Source organism: Danio rerio, chromosome 4 (assembly GCF_049306965.1).
Source record: "Danio rerio strain Tuebingen ecotype United States chromosome 4, GRCz12tu, whole genome shotgun sequence".
Classification (NCBI taxonomy): domain Eukaryota; kingdom Metazoa; phylum Chordata; class Actinopteri; order Cypriniformes; family Danionidae; genus Danio; species Danio rerio.
Window position 1 is genome coordinate 24,134,970 of NC_133179.1, and position 18,419 is coordinate 24,153,388.

The following is an 18,419-nucleotide window of genomic DNA, read 5'->3' on the forward strand; positions in this document are numbered from 1 at the left end:
TCAAACCGCGCCCCCCCCCCTGAAGTTTGTGATCGTCCACCATCACTTTGTGCACATGCCCCTCAAAAGGTCACTGCACAGCACTGTAATAATGTAAAGTGTAGGGGGGATTTCAGATATAGCCAGAAATATAGCACAGAAATTTTGCAATAGAGTCTACTGTAGCTGCAGACTTACACATGAAGTCTCAGGCATGTACTCTCAGGCTCACGCACTCAATAGAGCAAGTGACATCACTGTGAGAGATGGGGGTGGGATGGGTGTAGATGTTAAAAGCTAACAGTGTCTGAGGTTGCACATGCAGCAGGTCTGCAACAAGGACCTTCTTCATATTGTGAGATGATGGTTTTTGGACACATGCACCTTTTCTCTAAAATACTCTCAAAATTCTTAGCAAGTTTACAAGCATCACTGAACCTGTTTGACTCCAGTCAGACGATGAGTTCATAATATTACTGTAGAATAAAACAATGTAAAGAATACGTTATTAAACATCATTCCAAAATATTACAAATTAGATGATAACTTATTTCTCGTTTAGCACAATCAAATGGCTTTTTGTCCCCTGCACATAAAAAAATGCATTCCCTTTAACCCAGAAATATTGTGAGATGATGGTGTTTGCACCTGGTCTGCCAAAACAGGCTCATAACTCTTGGCCGGTTTACAAGCGTTCAGAGCATCACTGAACCTGTTTGACTCCAGTGAGACGGCTGAGCATTTCAAAATGAAGCTTTGCTTTGTCCTTCTGGAAACGTGATGGAACTCATTGATGTGGGTGATTTTGGGCTCTACTTTGTCTCAGTGTGTTATCCTTGAATTCTAGCCTTTTTCAATTTCAGCTTTAGCAGAGATTGCAGCTCTGAATGAATCAGACTGTCACAGAGTTCTAACACTTTTAATGTAGTTGAATATATATTTCTTGCTAATTTTTAGACAAGAGCAGGTAGGAGTATTTGAACGTGTTGGTGACTGCAATCTAACGTAATATTTCAAAGCTCATTTGTCATAATTAATTCAACGTTCAGAGTCGACACCATATAGACTAGAATGTCATTACAAGACAATAAAACATTATATAAGCACTGGTTGCTGTGGCAATGAAGGGGGAATGAAACAGAAGCGTGTTGATAACAGAGTTCAACACCATTAGATATGAACATGAAGTCAAACTCCAACTGCGCTCATAATAACCATTAAAACAGTTGGAACAATTTGTTCTTTACAAGCTCATAATGAACCAGTCCATGCATGTCTCCATTTAGCACACTTATTCATTAAGATCAAGAGAGATCAAACGCACACTTGTCATTAACATAATTATATTCACACTGCCCAGAGAGAATGATTAAAACATTGCAAATAGACTACAAATATACATGATATATTTGATTAACATTATTTCTTCTTGTATGCATTCTTCTTGTTTTTGTTAAAAGATTTAATTCAGTTTTCCCTTTATTTACTGCTTTTGGCATTCACAAAATGTCAAAGATCCTGCAAGAAATGACAGGTAGAAATAAGACCGCGCTCTAGTTCTCCATTTGACGACCATGCTTCAGTGTGCTGAAGTATATGAATACAGGTTCAACTACTAAAGCATTGTCCTGTTGAGAAGAGTGACTATACGCTGTGACATCTTTCTTGGATGATTTCAAAAGGAAGGAAAATACGAGTCATGCTGAGTGCCACTGACCAGCCAGCAGCGCCTGGCACACTGAGATGCAGTTATATTGTGACAGTTGACTGACCCAACACTGAGAAATCACTGGACGGTGAGCTCAACACACAGATAGAAGCAATAAAGCCAATCTGTGCTTGATTAGCAAAAGCTGAACAAATGATATCGCATTCTGTTCTTTTGTTTAAAAGGATAAAATGAAATCAATTGGTTTTGTGAGATTGTTATCTACATTTAACAGGGAGACTTTAGCAATCAAAGTATCTAAGGCCATCAAATACACCGTGATAAGACTGTTGTTTCATGCTCAATTGAATCTTGGCACAAGAATAAAAGCTCAAGATTGCGTCTGTAGAAACAGCATAGAAGAATTACTCTGAATTTGAGGAATTCAGACATCTGAACTGTTTGAATAGCCACCAGAACTGTTTCTACAGCAGTGTTTCTCAAACTGTAGTACGTGTACCACTAGTGGTATGCAGGCTTCCTTCTAGTGGTACGTGGAGGAATGAAATATGTCATGTACTTGCTACACACATTTCAAAATGTATCAAAAATAGTGTGTATAATATGCCATATATGACATATAGCCTATATTTCTGAGGTAATCTGCCACTTTTTTAACTGTGCAGAGTTGTAGCTACTTTACTGGGCCTACTACTGTATTCAATACTGCTCATTTTGGTGGTACTTAGAGAGACGATTCTTTTCTGAGGTGGTACTTGGTGAAAAAAGTTCAAGAACCACTACTCTACAGCATAAAGTATGCACTTATATAGCAAGACCATGTACACAATACACTATTAAAAAAGATTGAATGACTTTGCTTTAAAAGTTAGTATATAAGTTGCTTTTAAAGTGATTAGTTGAATTTACTTAAAAAGAAAAGTAAATATATGGTCTCTACAATACCTGACAAAAGTCTTGTCATCGATCCCAGTTGTAAGAGCAAAAAATAATAACTTGACTTCTGGTTGATCATTTGGAAAAGTGACAGAAGGTAAATTTTTCAGATGAATCATCTGTTGAACTGCATCCCAATCATCACAATAACTACAGAAGACTTATTGAAACCCGCATGGAGCCAAGATTCTCACAGAAATCAGTCAAGTTTGGTATAAGAAAAATTATGATTTGAGGTTACATTAAGTATGGGGGCATGCAAGAGATCTGCAGAGTGAATGGCAACAGCAACAGCCTGAGGTTTCAAGACATTTGTGCTGCCCATTACATTACAAACCACAAAAAATTATACAGCAGGATAGCACTACTTCTTATATGCCTCCACATCAAAGTTCCTGAAAGCAAAGAAGGTCAAGGTGCTCCAGGATTGGCCAGCTCAGTCGCCAGACAATAAACATTATTGAGCATGTCTAGGGTAAGATAAAGGAGGAGGCATTGAAGACGAATCTAAAGAATCTTATACACAATATATTTTTTTTCCAATGCACCACGATTTTATATTCTATACTGTACATTTCTTTTGTTAAATGTCAAAACTTTTTGCCTAAACAAAGTCAGAACTTACTGTCCTAAATAAATATTTAAAAATCAAGGCATGATCATATTTTATTTTGGTAAAGAAGCATAATCTAGTAGCCTTTGCCTTTCAAATAAGCCACTTCTGATACCAAATGATCTAATAAAAGTCAAGATATTATTTGCTGGTCTTAAAACTTGGAAAGGTGACAACTTTTGTCGGGTAGTGTACAATATAAAGTGTGCACTTATGTATAGCAAGACCATATACTTCATACAATTTTATATTTTATATTAAAAAGTGAGTAAGCCTGTTGCTTTAAAAGTGATTAGTTGGCTTTGGTTAAAAATGTGACTAAACGTGTTGCTTTTAAAGTGAATAGTTGACCTAAAATATTAGTAGGCGCATTGCTTTTAAATGGATTAGTTTAATTTACTTTTTTTAAATGAGTAAACCCATTGGTTTTAAAGCAACTAGTTGACTTAAAAACAATTGGAAGCCTATTGCTTTTAAATTGATTTGTTGAATTTATTTTTAAAAAGTGCATAAAAAAAGTTGCTTTAAAAAATGTTGACTTTACTTTAAAAAAAATTAGTAAACCTGTTGCTTTTAAACCAATTAGTTTACTTAAATCATATAAATCTGGTGCTTTTAAAGTGATCAGTTGACTTTAAAAAGGCGAGTAAACCAATTGCCTTAAAATTAGTAAGCAAATAAACTGTCCATAATCATAAAATTAATTTAAGTTAACTTACTGTAACAGTTCCAACTCACTTTCTTAAGTAAAGTCAACTTGACTTTTTAAGACTACGAGTTTAATTCATTTTAAGAAACAAATCACTTTTTTACGCTGTAGGACTTTGATGAATGTATATTATGACACAAATCAATTGTGTTACACATAACGTCTTTTTTCCAATCAAAGTTATGACTGATCTATTACATCTAATCAAAAGAGTTTCAGACTTCTGAGAACCAACTCACCATGTTCCACTTTGGAAAGAGGAAATCAGTCCCAATGTACTCAAAGTAATGAGCGAATCCCTCTTTCAGCCAAACGTCCTCCCACCAAACCGGTGTGACCAGATCCCCGAACCACTAGAAAAGGAGAAATGAACAATCAATCATCCACACAGAAACAGAGCGACCATTACAAAGATCGATTTCATGCTCACCGGCAAAGAATTACGACAAACTTCTGTTGTTTTCTACAAAGAAAAGTGTTTATGGGTGAGCTGAAAACCAAACTTTCTTCATCAGGAAAATATACACTCTTCAATTCATCCAATACCTCGGAAAAGCATATTACATCCACTGCCAAACACATTTATATTAGAAAAGTCCAATACAGCAGAAAAATAACTTTTCCTTTCAGAAGTAAATACAAGTGAGCACTTCTAATAACCCACTGCTCTCGGGTTCAACAGAAAAGTTATTCACAAACAGCTTTACAGAACATTCAGAGCTTTTGAACTCTGACTAATAGTAGCCTAAACAATCAATTACCTACGCTCGCACAATTAAAGCACATTTTTCAGTTTCACAGCATTCATACCTGGGCACTTCGCCAAGGACACCGTAAAATAAACAGGACAGAGAAAAAATAAGGATTTGATTATGAAACTCTCCATCTGGAAGGTAGAGAGTATCCAAATGACCCCTGGCATTGTGTGCGGATGACAGTGCGCAAAACAGAGCTATTGACTGGAAAATATGCACTTCTGAATGGCCTGGATGTTTTCCAGAGACTCGGGTGCCATCAAGCAGATGTGCTACTGAATGCTGCATCTGAAAACCTCTGTAGGAGTCGAACCTCTTTCATCTGAACATGACATGATTACAGAAGCTCAAAGGCTCTTTAAAGCTACTGATGGGACGTTTATTTCTGACTCTGGGCTGCTGTCTTTCTCTCAGAGGAACCTTCCAGTGGCTTCATAAAGGTTTAGTCACTTTTTGTGCCCTCTTCTGATTCTGTACACTGCTTTTACTATGGCAAAATGAAAGAGAGAGGACTGCTTCCATGAAATGGAGGAAAACTTTGTGGAATTATGGCAAAAGTTCGCTGATATGATGTCACTATGAGACTACCACAGGCCTGTAGCCAGCTGGAAGCTGTTCAGAAGACCCACCCCTCACTAACAAAGGTCCAGAATTTGCCTCATACATGAGCTTATTTGTCCTATTATGACTGCTATGCCATCATAAATAGTAAAAATAACCCATTAAAAAGGCTTTAAGACCAACTGGAATTCTCTGTTGGCTGTCACTTTGGTGTGACTTCAGCTAATCAGTTTTGGCCAATGTAAACACTTATTTTAATTTTACAATCTGACATAAGAGAAGTCTGCATGGTTTTTAAACAGAGAAAGCATTTTACAGGTAACTTTCATTCTAAATCTTGGACCTTATGCTTAAAACAAAAAATGAGCAATACAATGGTGTAAAGCATGTCATGGTAATTTCAAATAAAGAGACTCTTACTGATCAAGAGACAAAGTCTTAAAAGGTTTACTTCCAAAAAGATTTTATTCCTTGCAAAGACCAGGTCCGACAGTCATACAGCAACACCGATTGCTGCAGAGTGTGACCCACAGGCTAGTCAGAAACCAGGTTTTATCTTCTTTGCACTGCTTAAAGGCCCACTTCGTCACAGATGACACTCAGTTATCTTTAGAGCATTAGATTTATTTATTGATTGTTTTTTAAAGCAAATACCCACTTTCTGAATGTTCCTGCTAATATTTGTTTTTGTATAATCTTTAGGAAGGCATATGTTTCTTAGTATATAATGTTTCTAGTAGGAAATAAAAGTTTTCAAGAAATCATTGTTTAGTAAAAATTAAGATTAATTTTTCCTCCACAATTTCCCCCTTTTTACCATTTATTGATAACTAATCATTAAAAAATCATTACACATTACTGACTATTGTTTAATTTAATAGTTGCTTGCTAGTTAAGAGATGTTCAAGATTTCCGTGAGGCCAGGCTAAACGAACAGACACTGCTGTTTTGCTCCTGACCGAAGCCAGACCAAAAGCGGACCATATTAAAATTGATTTGAATAATTTTTTGGCTACTGTTGATATCCATGAATTTTCAAATGTAAGTTTTTACTAGAGAGGCTAGAATAATTGTGAAGCTCTACATTATTATTATTATTATTATTATCATCATCATCATCATCATCATCATTATTATTATTGTTATTATAATTACTACTACTATTATTATGTTTTAATTATTTTTTCATAATTAAAGTTAAATTCTGACTGAGGAAAGTTGAATGTGCTGGCCAGTTTGTTATTTGCCTAATAAATGACAATAAACTACAATTTTAAATTTAAAACGTTAACAGATTCCTATTTTTTTTCTAGTGATATATGATGTTATAAATATGTATTTTAAAAATAAGTATTTGTTTACCTTTTTAAAATAATTTTTGGAAATATTTTTGGTATATCAAAAAGTGTGGTTATGATAATCATCTGATAAGCTAATTCAGCAATAGAAAAAAAAAGTCCTTAAAATGTCACTAAAATGGGTGAATAACTGCAAGAGGTCCACTTTTTGAAAGAAAAAATAATAATAATCAGGCTCACTACGGGCCTGTACCATGACCGAATATATACCATTTCAATGTGGTGATGTCATTGGCCCATAAAAATGTCCTGCCTGTTGTCAAACAATTTCATAACTGTAACAAGGGGCACTTCAATGATAACTTTACACACCTGCCATAGGATTTTTTATCAATATGTGGACCTTTTCGGATTCTTGAACGGTATGGCAATTAAAAATATAAAACAGGAAATTGTTATTGTTTACATCTTGCAGGTCATTTTTGAATGAATCTTTGAATGTAATCAGCTGTCTACTGCTTTATTTACAGCCATTGCTTGTTTACCAAAAATTAATTCTTGCTGGCACACTGTGTACCTACTGTTGTCATTCAGTAAAAAATGACAAACAACTTATATTGGGGAAACTGCTGTCTGCAGGGAAGCACTTAAGACAATTACAGAGACATTTGTTATTTATCTTTCTTCATGATGACAGAATTTGCATTGTAGTGTCAATGTCAAGCGATAACTGATTGTGAAGGAACGTGTAGTCTTGCATATTTGGTACCAACAATGACACATAATTATTTTATCTAGAAAAAATAGCATAATCTGACAGTAAAAGTTGTGCAGTCTGAACAGGACTTTGACTAATAAACAAAATGATGGATGGCTGGAAACCCAAACAAGTATACACTATGAATCTTCATCTTTGTGTAAATGATCTCTTTAAAGTTTGGAAGAAACTTCAGAATATATCATTTTTACTGCTCACATCTTTATGTTTGACACCTTTCTACTGCACCATACATTCAGATGTGACTGTGAATGTATGCATTACACATATTTTATTCTATTTTGGGGAAATGATTCATAGAATCTTATCAGATGTTTTTGTAAAACCCAAAAATACTCTCTAAAATCTTTTCTCAAGGCACTTATCTAGTTTAAAATGGTGTGATATTTGCAGAGACTTTTCCTTTGAGCCAGGTATTTTATCCCCACTGACTTGCAGAGTGTGTATATCACAGACTCTTAAAGTAGATGTGTGTACAGTAAAGAACTGCATAATTAACAAATGGAGAAGTGTTGGCATTTGTGCTTTTTTTCTGTTTCTTATAAATATATTAAAGGCTGATGGAACTGTATTTAACACAAAATGTGCAACAATAATACACATGTGGCATGTATGATGTTGTATTTGGGGGAAAATTAGGGATAATTATGTTTTTATTTTACTAATTAAAATAAAAATACTAGTCAATAAAAACTAAAATGGGAGAATATTGCTCAGTTACTTCAAGAACGTCAGAGAGACGAAAGCTGAAAAGATGGATTCTACAGTTCTTCTGCTTCATTAACAATTCCACTGCAAGAGTTCAGTCTATTCCTCTACTTTATATTGCATCTAACACCGGACATATGAGGCAGGAGAAAACCTTCAAAACCATCATTAAAACAACCTTAAGACATGAATCTCTCCGAAGCAGACGAGAATCTCTGGAGATAAAACTGACATGAAGCCTTCAACCAAACTGTCAGTCTTCACTTATAGAAAAGCCCTGAATAACTGAGTGCAAATGTCCTTCATTGACATTTAATGAGAAGGTTTAAACAAGGTCTGTCTACTCACTGTTTGTGACTCACTGCTTTCTGAAATAATATTTATAAAAAGAAAACCACAAGAAAGACGTCTTGAGTACAAGGTCAAATGTTCAAACCTGCATCATTCACAAGTACAAGCAAGACTCCCCGAACAAAATACCTTACAAAAAATATTCTTTAAATTAAAAGTTATTTTGCAGGTATACAATATTGCATATAGTGTATGTTGTAGACGCAAGCATTACTTAAATATTTGGATGCAACTTTTAAATGATTTGTTTCAATCCATCAATAAAAACTACCTTATACAGTTTGAATAATTAAAAGGTTAAAATTTAACACTCAAACACACTTTAAAACGCTTTTAAAAAGTATGTATTTATTTATTCATTGAAATTCTGTGCACTTAGATTTGACACCACTGAATCAGTTACTCATTCAAATGTGGATCCATCATGTTAAAGAAATTAAAATCTGTTAAAAAAAAACAGATTATTCATTGTTTAAAGTCACAATAAATAATTTTTGCCACTAGAGGGCCCGTATTCGCAACAAACAAAGGCATAGTTTGATGACGTTGTGACTGAGTGTGGAATCATGTGAGTTGTTGTTCATGGATGAGGTAAAATATTTAAATCTTATCATGGTAATATCATGGATTTTAGCCTTCTACAAACCATTTGAATTGATGTAAATACACAAGTCAGCAAAATATATAACACAGTTCTAGTGGTTTTTGGATATTTTAAAGAAAATAATCATACATATTGTGTCATGATTGTGGGTATGTGCGCTCTTTCTGTGATTGTGTTGTTGTCATGTTTTGTTTTGCTTTACTCCACGTTTGTTTGTTGCGTGTCTGTGTTGTGGTCACGTGTTTTCATTGCTTAACGCCGATCAGGTGTTCTAATCAGCCGCTTCAGGTGTGATTTATTTCCACGCCTATATCTGAGCGGCATTTCTTTGCTTTGTTTTCAGTTCAATATTGTTTGTTCAAGGTGTCTCTGTGTCTTGTCAGGACTCTTGTTGGCATTTCGCTGGATAATCCTGAGCTGTTCTGCTGTTTTTGGGTTGTTTGATATCTTTTTTTTGGTTTGTTTACACACCTTTTGATCTATGACCTTTGGTTGTAATAAATACACTTGTGTCTGGATTCTTCTTTGTTTTTGTTTACTTTTAGCCAGTGCTTAATTTGTAAATGAATAATTCACTTTACAAAACCAGGAAATAAAAGTTACCGTGACTGACGTCCACCAAACAATTTCAGTTTTCCCGGAACATGACGCCATTAATTTGTGATAGCGCAAAAAAAGAGCATCACATTTCTAAATGGTCTTTTTTTGTGCCATATAACTTTATAGGTCATTCATGAATAATAAAAACATGTAGCTACAAACATAAATCATATGAACAATCACTATTCAGTCCACTTTACTATTACGTGCACTTCACTACTAAGTGAAAAGAAAAATAAAGAAATGACTCACTCCGTCTAATGTTCAAGAAGAGCCCACGGTTACCTTTTCTGTCATGTTTTCTGGCTGACTTAAGATCGCTTTGCTTCTGTCTCCCGCTATCCTGATCCATTTGCGCAGTTTTTTTAATCAGTCTTTTAATCAGCCTCATTATCAGATTTAAATGAAAATATGCGTGACGGCCTCTTTGCCAATTCGAAACTACAAGTTTCAAATAGGTTTGCCACTATGCCATTCTTTATTTTGCTGCTCACTGCATGCAAAACAATAATCACCAACCAATGAGAGTGATTGTGATCATAAGACAGCCGATTGGCTGAAAATATTGTTGTTGAACTTGACTGCTTTAACTTGGGCATTTAACTACCGTAATGTGTGTGTGTGCGCACCTACCGACAATCCACTCAACTTTCGCTTGCACTCATTTACATTCTCTCTTTCTCTCTCTCACTCTGACACACATACATAGGTAGTGACCACACACAAGTTAATACCGGATCCATTAAAATAAATACTGGAATGCAAAACACAAATATCTGACATTTTGTGGAACAGGATCCGGCAGGATCCGGCTCAAATTAAGCACTGCTTTTAGCGTGACATACTGTTTCTTTAAACAAAAGATTTTCATTTCTAGGAAACATGTTTCAATATAATAACTTGAAATAAATATAGCACTTCCCACAATTTTTTGCATCTACAGCCTAATTTTGTGAAACAAATGTATTTCACATATTTAAGCATTTTTGGCCTTGTTGCTCAGCTAATCAACATGCTAGCATCAAACTCCATTGGAAGTAACTACTATAGCAAATAGCATAATCTTTATTTTGAGTCACAGGTGCTATAGGTGAAATGTTTGAAAAATTTAGCATTATTTGTGTAATCTAAAGTTAAAACTGATCTCGATTAAAAATGCTAACATTAATTGTGATAAATGACCAGTGCTTGTGCATTACTTGTGGTCTGTTGGTAGCCCTGACTCCCTGCCTGATTTATGTCACAATGTTGAGGTGGAAAAAAAAAAAGATAAAGGTGACCAACCCATAATTCTCTATACAGAAAAAACCCTGGCTCTTATTAGCTAAATTTGAAACTCAATGGTAATGCTTCCATAGAAAGCAGCTGTTTATATATGCAGCTCACTAGGTTTTGTAACAGAGACATCATCACACTTTCTGCTTGCAGTAATAAAACAAATGCGATTGTTTATCCTCTTCATGTTTAAATCTCACTAAACCTGCAATAGATGAACTAGAACTGCAAGCTGCTGCAAATTACCATAAAAGAAATTGAAATCCTCTGTTTTGACTGACAAAATTCATTTATTAGTCTGTATTCAGAGTGCGGGTGTGAAATCCCAGATTTCATGTGTTTTCAGACGCTGTATTTTATAAACAAGCAGAGAATAAAACAGCAGCCAACAGACGTGAGTCATTTACACAAGACTCTATTCCACTGACAGCCATTTATCCTCATATTTCATAACTCATATTTAACATCTAACTGTTTTAAAAGCAACATATAAGAGCTGACGCCTCTCACATTCTCAATATATTCATAACCAAAGGTCAGAAAGTCCCCTCTTCAATCTGTGGGAAAATAAGAAAGCTCAACATCAGTTGTATTGGCCTCTAATGGGCTTGTGTTATTGGCTGAATAACTGCATATGAAGGACTGTGGCAGCATCATTTAATTCTGAGAGGCTGAAATGAGATGAGAAATTTACAGTGATTGAATGGCTGTGACATAAAAACTCCATCACTGGCTGGGGGCAAATCTACTAACAATTCAGAGCTACAGTAAATGATAGTGAAAGGTGATCCTGTGACCCAAAGAGCCCACGGGACAAACCTAAACAATAGCAAACTGCGCCTGCCGTCCACTAATCAATTCTCTGCAGGCAGTCAGAGAAAGAAAAAAGAGTGGAGATACAAATGTGATTTATCAGGCGCCGGCACTTTACCAGCAGCTCAAGTTATTAGCGCACAGACAGACCTTTTAATACATGACAGAATAAGTGCTGGACGTGGACTAATCCAATGCATTTTTAAAATAAAACTGTCAATTGGTATGTCAGCTGAGAATAAGCTCCTCCCACTGGTGCACTCTGAGCTCAGCTTAACTTGAAAACAATTAGCAATGTGTTATTTAACTCTACATGAAAATGATGGTCATGAGACTTAAACTGTGAAGTGGTTTGATTAGAAAATGTCATCTTAATTAAACATGCAGCACAAACGGGTAAACCAGCCTCCGTTAAATAATTATTTTTTTTTTAAATTAAAAACACTCTGACAATATGAAATGCTAAAGGTTGTTTTGAGTCTGAATTATTTATAACATATAAAAATCGGTAAAAAATATATTCTATTAAACCATTATAAACACATATGAAATTCAAAGCTAACACACACTGCATTATATGCTGATCAAATGTGTACAATATGTGATAAGTGACTAAAGTGACCTCAAAATAGTAAATAATTACTAATTACATCATTACATTAAATTACGTTTTTAATTGCTTCATCTAAAAAGTAACTTCATAAACTTCATATCATAACCAGTAAAGTAATTAGTTAACTAAATATTAAAAATCAATATGCAATAAATCTCAATAGAAATGTAAAATGTAAACGTAAAAACTTGCTGGACAAGTTGGCGGTTCATTCCGCTGTGGTGACCCCGAATTAATAAAGGGACTAAGCCAACAAGAAAATGAATGAATGAATGTATCATAAATAAATATATATGTTTAAAAGGAATAACACCATATTTTTACATGTCATATTGGCATAAATTGAATTTCTATTGTTTAAAAGCATGTTCATTTGTCGAATCTTCTTTTTTAAAGTTGAAAAGTTTTGTTAATATGCAAAATATCTAAATTATATATGCATTCATTAATTTTTTTCAGCTTAGTCCCTTAGTTATCACGGGTCACCACAGCAGAATGAATCATTAACTATTCCAGCATATGTTTTACGCGTCGGATGCCCTTCCAGCCGAAATCCAGTACTGGGAAACATCCATACACTCTTAAATTCACATGCACTCATACACTACGGCCAATTTTGTTTACCCAATTCACCGATACCGCATGTCTTTGGATTGTGGAGTAATATATATTACTCTATTACTGTGTTTCTCTGAATTAATTTAAATAGAACTGCTACAGTATTGCAAGTAACTGTAACTGTGTGCGTGTGCATGCCTACTACTCTTACTTTGTTGTACACATGCATAAATGTGAATTCAATGGGGATGTTATAGCAGAACAATATTGAACGTATTTCAGTTTTCTGCCTGTAGACATTGACTCTGATCAATATTATAGTTCCAGGCTTTTTTGCGGCTCCATTTCAATTTGTTCTTGATCATAAAACAGGACTTTATATGTGGAGAACAGTATGACCTGGGCCACCCTCAGCTCTAAAAATATCAAATATTCACGTTATTGCTGTTTCTGAAATAATACCGTGATTTCATGCTCCCTGAGAGAGTGTTTTACTGTATAAGGTTCGGCATGAGTTCAGACAGAGCTGTATTATCTGTTCTGAAATGAGAGATGAGGGGATTGTTTTATTTTACTTCCATTTTTATAAAATACAAAAGAAAAAAAAAAAAACACTTGAAGGGAAAGGGAGCTGAAGAAATTATGTTTCATCCGGCTCAATGAGCTTTAATCAAAAAGCATACAATGCAGACTATTCAAGAGATGAATCCAGAACAATCCTGGAAAGCATAGAACATCTCCAATATACTCATAAATAATCCCACCATAACAAAAGACTCTAAAATCCATGGTTCTAAAAACACAACTGCAGACAAAGCCTGCCTGATGAAAAATGAGCACTTGCGATGAATAATTCCATCGTTCCACAATTCATGCCGAAATTTTTGTAGGTTTAATTCCCTTAATGAAGATTTCATTCCTGAAAAAAGTTAACACAGACTTCTTGTTTGATCTGTGTCTGATAGGCTGCCATGATGCAAAGACATGGAAAAAAATAGGTTATTTAATACAACGATGTGTATGAAGGAAACACTCTGGAGAAAAAAAAGTAGGGTGAAGAAAAATAAGTCTCTACTTTCATCATCCCAGTGGATGTAATGTGTGAAGCTCTTTTTATATGAGCCGTGCTTTAAATTCTCAAGATGTCCAATTACATCTGCTGTTGTTCTGCCCTTTTACTCAACAGCTGACCATCTTCACACTCTGTTACTCTCTGACTCGTGGGTTTTTCTCTTTATTTGATGTTTTAAATTTGAATAGGAATAAATCGGTGGTATAAATGACGTACACACACACACACACACACACACACACACACACACACACACACACACACACTCAATATTCAGTTACTTAACACTGCTATGTGTGCTCAAACCAGGGGGGATTTAACCAATAAGCGAGGTAAACAGCCACTACAGATCAAAATCATCTGAGTAATTTAATAAATTACATTTGGTTCATTAATTAATAACAATAACTAAATTAAGTTATTACTACTCAGGTTAATGAGACAATGAAAGTATAAACTAGGTGATGATTGAGGACTGAAGCTGCAGTCACAATAGAATTTGAGCTTGCGAAATTCTGTTGTATGGTGCTGCGAAAAGGGGCGGGATTAAACGATAGTTATACATTAAAAAAGCAAGCGATTGGTCCATATTTTAAGTTTCTGTCCAAAGAGGTCATATTTTAATCCTCGATTGGTCTCACGCAGTCAAGTGATGCATTTTTTTTTTTTTTTTTGCAAAATAGCGAACTGTGAAACTTATCGCACAAGCTTGCATTTCCTATCTTACGCATTCACGTGCGTATGAATGGAAGTCTATGGGGAGAAAAGTCCAGTGTGACCGCTGCTTTATGATGAACACCTGCTGTTGTTAAGTAGAAACACAGAAGAGAAACACAAAACTACATATAACCTCAGTCACAGACTTAGATGAAATCAGCTGAAATATTTTACTTTGAATCTCTCAAAATCTCAGCAGAGGATCAAGTCGATCAATAAGCAACTCCACAAACAGCAGATTTACTTGTTACTAGCCTGTTTGCCCTTATTTAAAGAGGGACCAAATACTCTGTGAACTGAGTAAATTTTACTCAGGATTTTGTTGTGTAGGGTCCCGGGGAATAAGGGGGCCCCGACCAATGCCATGAAGCTTATATTAAACTTATAATATGTTGTAAAATGTGTCTTTAACTGTTCAGATTTTAACTTTATTAATTCTTTTCAAAACCAGGGGGCCATGAATAATGGAAAATTCCTCCCATACTGGACATGCGTGAGGTGTGAGCGCTTCTAAGATGCTACCAGTGCCAGTCTGTTGCCAGTAATCAGAGTAGAGCAGAGGTAGAGGTAGGTAGAGTGTGCAGGAGTGAGAATTTTAAGAACATTTTGGGAAAAAAGTAGAAATAAAAAGAGTAAGAATAGGTACACCCCTCACAATTCTCTCTTTTAAATTCATATTTTTAATGGGAAGCTATACAATATTATATTTGTGCATATACAATATTATATATCGTACATTAGATTAGTCAGTACTGAAGCCAAATCTGGAGCTTATCTAAGAAAATAACTTATGATAACGGTCCAAAAACTAGTACACCCAAATATATGTTATAGAAAAATATTAAATACACATTTGAAAATTAAGAGAAGCTATTTTTTTTTAAATATTTAATTGAAAATGTTTAGGTTTAAGTTTTTTTTATTAAATTTGATTATATTCTTTTTAATTTCTAAATGTGTTTAGTGACTAAATATTATTTTAATAAATATATATGTTTAATATATTTGTTTCATTGCAATGTATCAAAATACATTGCCTAAAGTCACTGAGAAATGGATAAAAACATTTATTTTCAAAATTGGGATCACTCGGTTATGCTGAGCACTGTGACACCGCGATTCTGCTCTCTGGCTGAAACACCTGTCAGATGATGACCGCTGTGTGTTTGTAAAGTGATCAAAAATCGATCAAATAATATAAAATATCCTATTGAAAAATAACGATGGCCAATTTACAAACAGCAATTATTCAATTCATATGAAAAATGGTGACAAGTTTGATTGATTGTAAATTAAATTTGTTTACATTTTTTGATTATTTATATTAAAATCTAATCACAAAAATGGCCAATTAACCATACATAGTTTGTGAAACTGTTTTTTATTTGTGATTTTTTTATTGCATATAACTTCTAAATATTAAAATATTTAATATACTTTAAATATTATATATACTTTTTTATATTTATTCATTTAAATGCTTTTTAACATGCATTTTATTTAAAGAAAAATTAAAATAAAACTAATCTACAGAAAAAAAAGAAAAAAACATATATATATATATATATATATATATATATATATATATATATATATATATATATATATATATATATATACATACATACAAAAGAGAACAATTTGAGTGTCAATGCTAGGGCCCCATACTTGGAATTGCTTAGGGCCCCCAAATCACTAAGTCTGCCATAAACACAAAACAAACTGCTATTGATTTGTTTGAAACTATTTTCAAAATAGACATAAACACTCAAGTTGTAACAAAGTTTTTTATAAATAAATGTTTATTATTTTCCTGTTGCTTTTAAAATCAATTATTATAAATGTTTGCAATTAGTTAATAATCATTATGTCAACATTTTTCACGGATAGTTCCAGTTTTTTTTTTTCTGTCCTGTCCTGTCCCTGTGTTATAGTTATAGACTATTAAGAGTTATAGCACGTTTGAAACCTCAAAAGCCAAAGGTATGGTGTAATCATTTTCGCCAATAGAGGGGGCTGATTGATACACTGATTACCTGGTCACGCGTTTATATTTTTCCGTGAAGGACTGAACCTGAACGTGAACGCTATCAAAACAGACATCTTCAAGGTTGTAACATGCTGCCTATTCACTTTAAATCTAATTAATACTGTCCGTGTGTACTTTTATAACACGTCTAAACAGCACGTGTGATTGCTTTGCCCGTAATTGTCAATGTTGTCATAAGTCATAACGCAATTCCAAACAAACATCCTATCATGTGTGGATTTAAGTACACCAATATAAACATATAATCAGTTAAATGAGTGAAGCTGCACTATTATATTTGCAAAAGTGCCTCGAATAATGAAGTCCATACAAAATGAACAGTTCTAAAAGTATAAACATAAGACCCATTTTAGTTACTGTAGGCTACACCCAAACTTGTCAGTCAGAATGTTTCAGTTTTGATTACTGTTTCAGTTATCATTTTCCTGTGTAAAGATAGATAGATAGATAGATAGATAGATAGATAGATAGATATAGATAGATAGATAGATAGATAGATAGATAGATAGATAGATAGATAGATGGATAGATAAGGGGATAATCAAATATTTATCGCAAGTAATTTACATTTCTTTAAAGTTTAATTTTTAAGCGGTTGAAGCTGTTAAATATAACTTAAATTTTTTTATTTTAATGCCATGAAACAATTGAAATACCACACAAAAATAACTGGACCGATTTGAGTTGCTTATCTCAAATTAATATGCAACACTTCAGTGGCCATGAAATAAACAACACAAGATGCCAAGAGAGTGACCTTGGCTGGTCCACTGAAATAATTGGACTAAATGAAAGCATTATGATTTATTATTAACACACCTGATATTATTATCAAAGTCTTTAACCTCTTCAAACCAGCAAGATAAATTGATGACCACACAGCAGCTGTGTTCCAAAAGTAACTGTGTTTTACCTGATGGCAGATCTCGTGCACTACAACCATGGTGAGCTCCATCTGATAGGAGAAGGAGGAGACGTCAGGATCCAGTAAGATCTTCTGCTCCACAAACACACTGAGGCCCCAGTTCTCCATGGCTGCATACGGATGTTTTGGCACTGCCAGCAGATCTACACGCACACACAGAGACCAAAAGCCAAGATCAATGATGGGGAACCACAATTGGGAAACAAAGTAAACAGCAAGTAAGCATTTGGAAAAATATTTCGCAAACAGCAGCTGGTCATTTTACAAAAGTGTAAATAATGACAGCAGTTTTTGCACACTGTTATCGTTTACTCTCGTTTAAATGGATGGCTTAGTAATGCAGGTAGCAGTTACTCCGCTTTAAGTTTGCATTCACATCTTTTTTTTTGAAAATTCTTGAACATTCTCTTAATATTATAAAAAGTACTGACAAAACATCATTCATTCATTTTCTTTTTGGCTTAGTCCTTTTATTAATCAGGGGTCTCCAAAGCGGAATGAACCGCCAACTTATCCATTTTTCAACATTATTATATTTAATACTCTTTTTTTTCATGACCGGATATAGTATTATATTTCTAAATATAGCTATTTATAAAACAGTTTTTTCTAATTCTACAAACTGATTGGCTTATAGCTGTATTGACGAGAGGGGTCTGGATGCAGATCTGCAATGCTATTTAATGGGCTCACCTAACCCCAACCCTACCCCTCACCGTGACGTTACTAGCTCCATTGAGTGCATTGTGTCTGACATTGAATCACTGAGAGAGGCAATCTCAGCTTGCATCATAAAGGCTGCATCCATATACCATTGGAATTGGCAGACACTTAT

The 18,419-nt window shown here is 34.3% G+C and overlaps 1 protein-coding gene across 1 annotated transcript in view; it reads right to left on the reverse strand.

Moving 5' to 3' along the window:
* trhde.2 (thyrotropin releasing hormone degrading enzyme, tandem duplicate 2) overlaps positions 1 to 18,419 on the reverse strand; it is a 211,446-nt gene that overhangs the window by 95,935 nt on the left and 97,092 nt on the right. Inside the window, exons 4-5 of the mRNA XM_685797.10 lie at positions 17,573 to 17,727; positions 4,146 to 4,259 (exon numbers count right to left, since the gene is read on the reverse strand). Of these exons, the coding sequence (XP_690889.3) occupies positions 4,146 to 4,259; positions 17,573 to 17,727 (269 nt within the window). The remainder of the gene's footprint in view (positions 1 to 4,145; positions 4,260 to 17,572; positions 17,728 to 18,419) is intronic.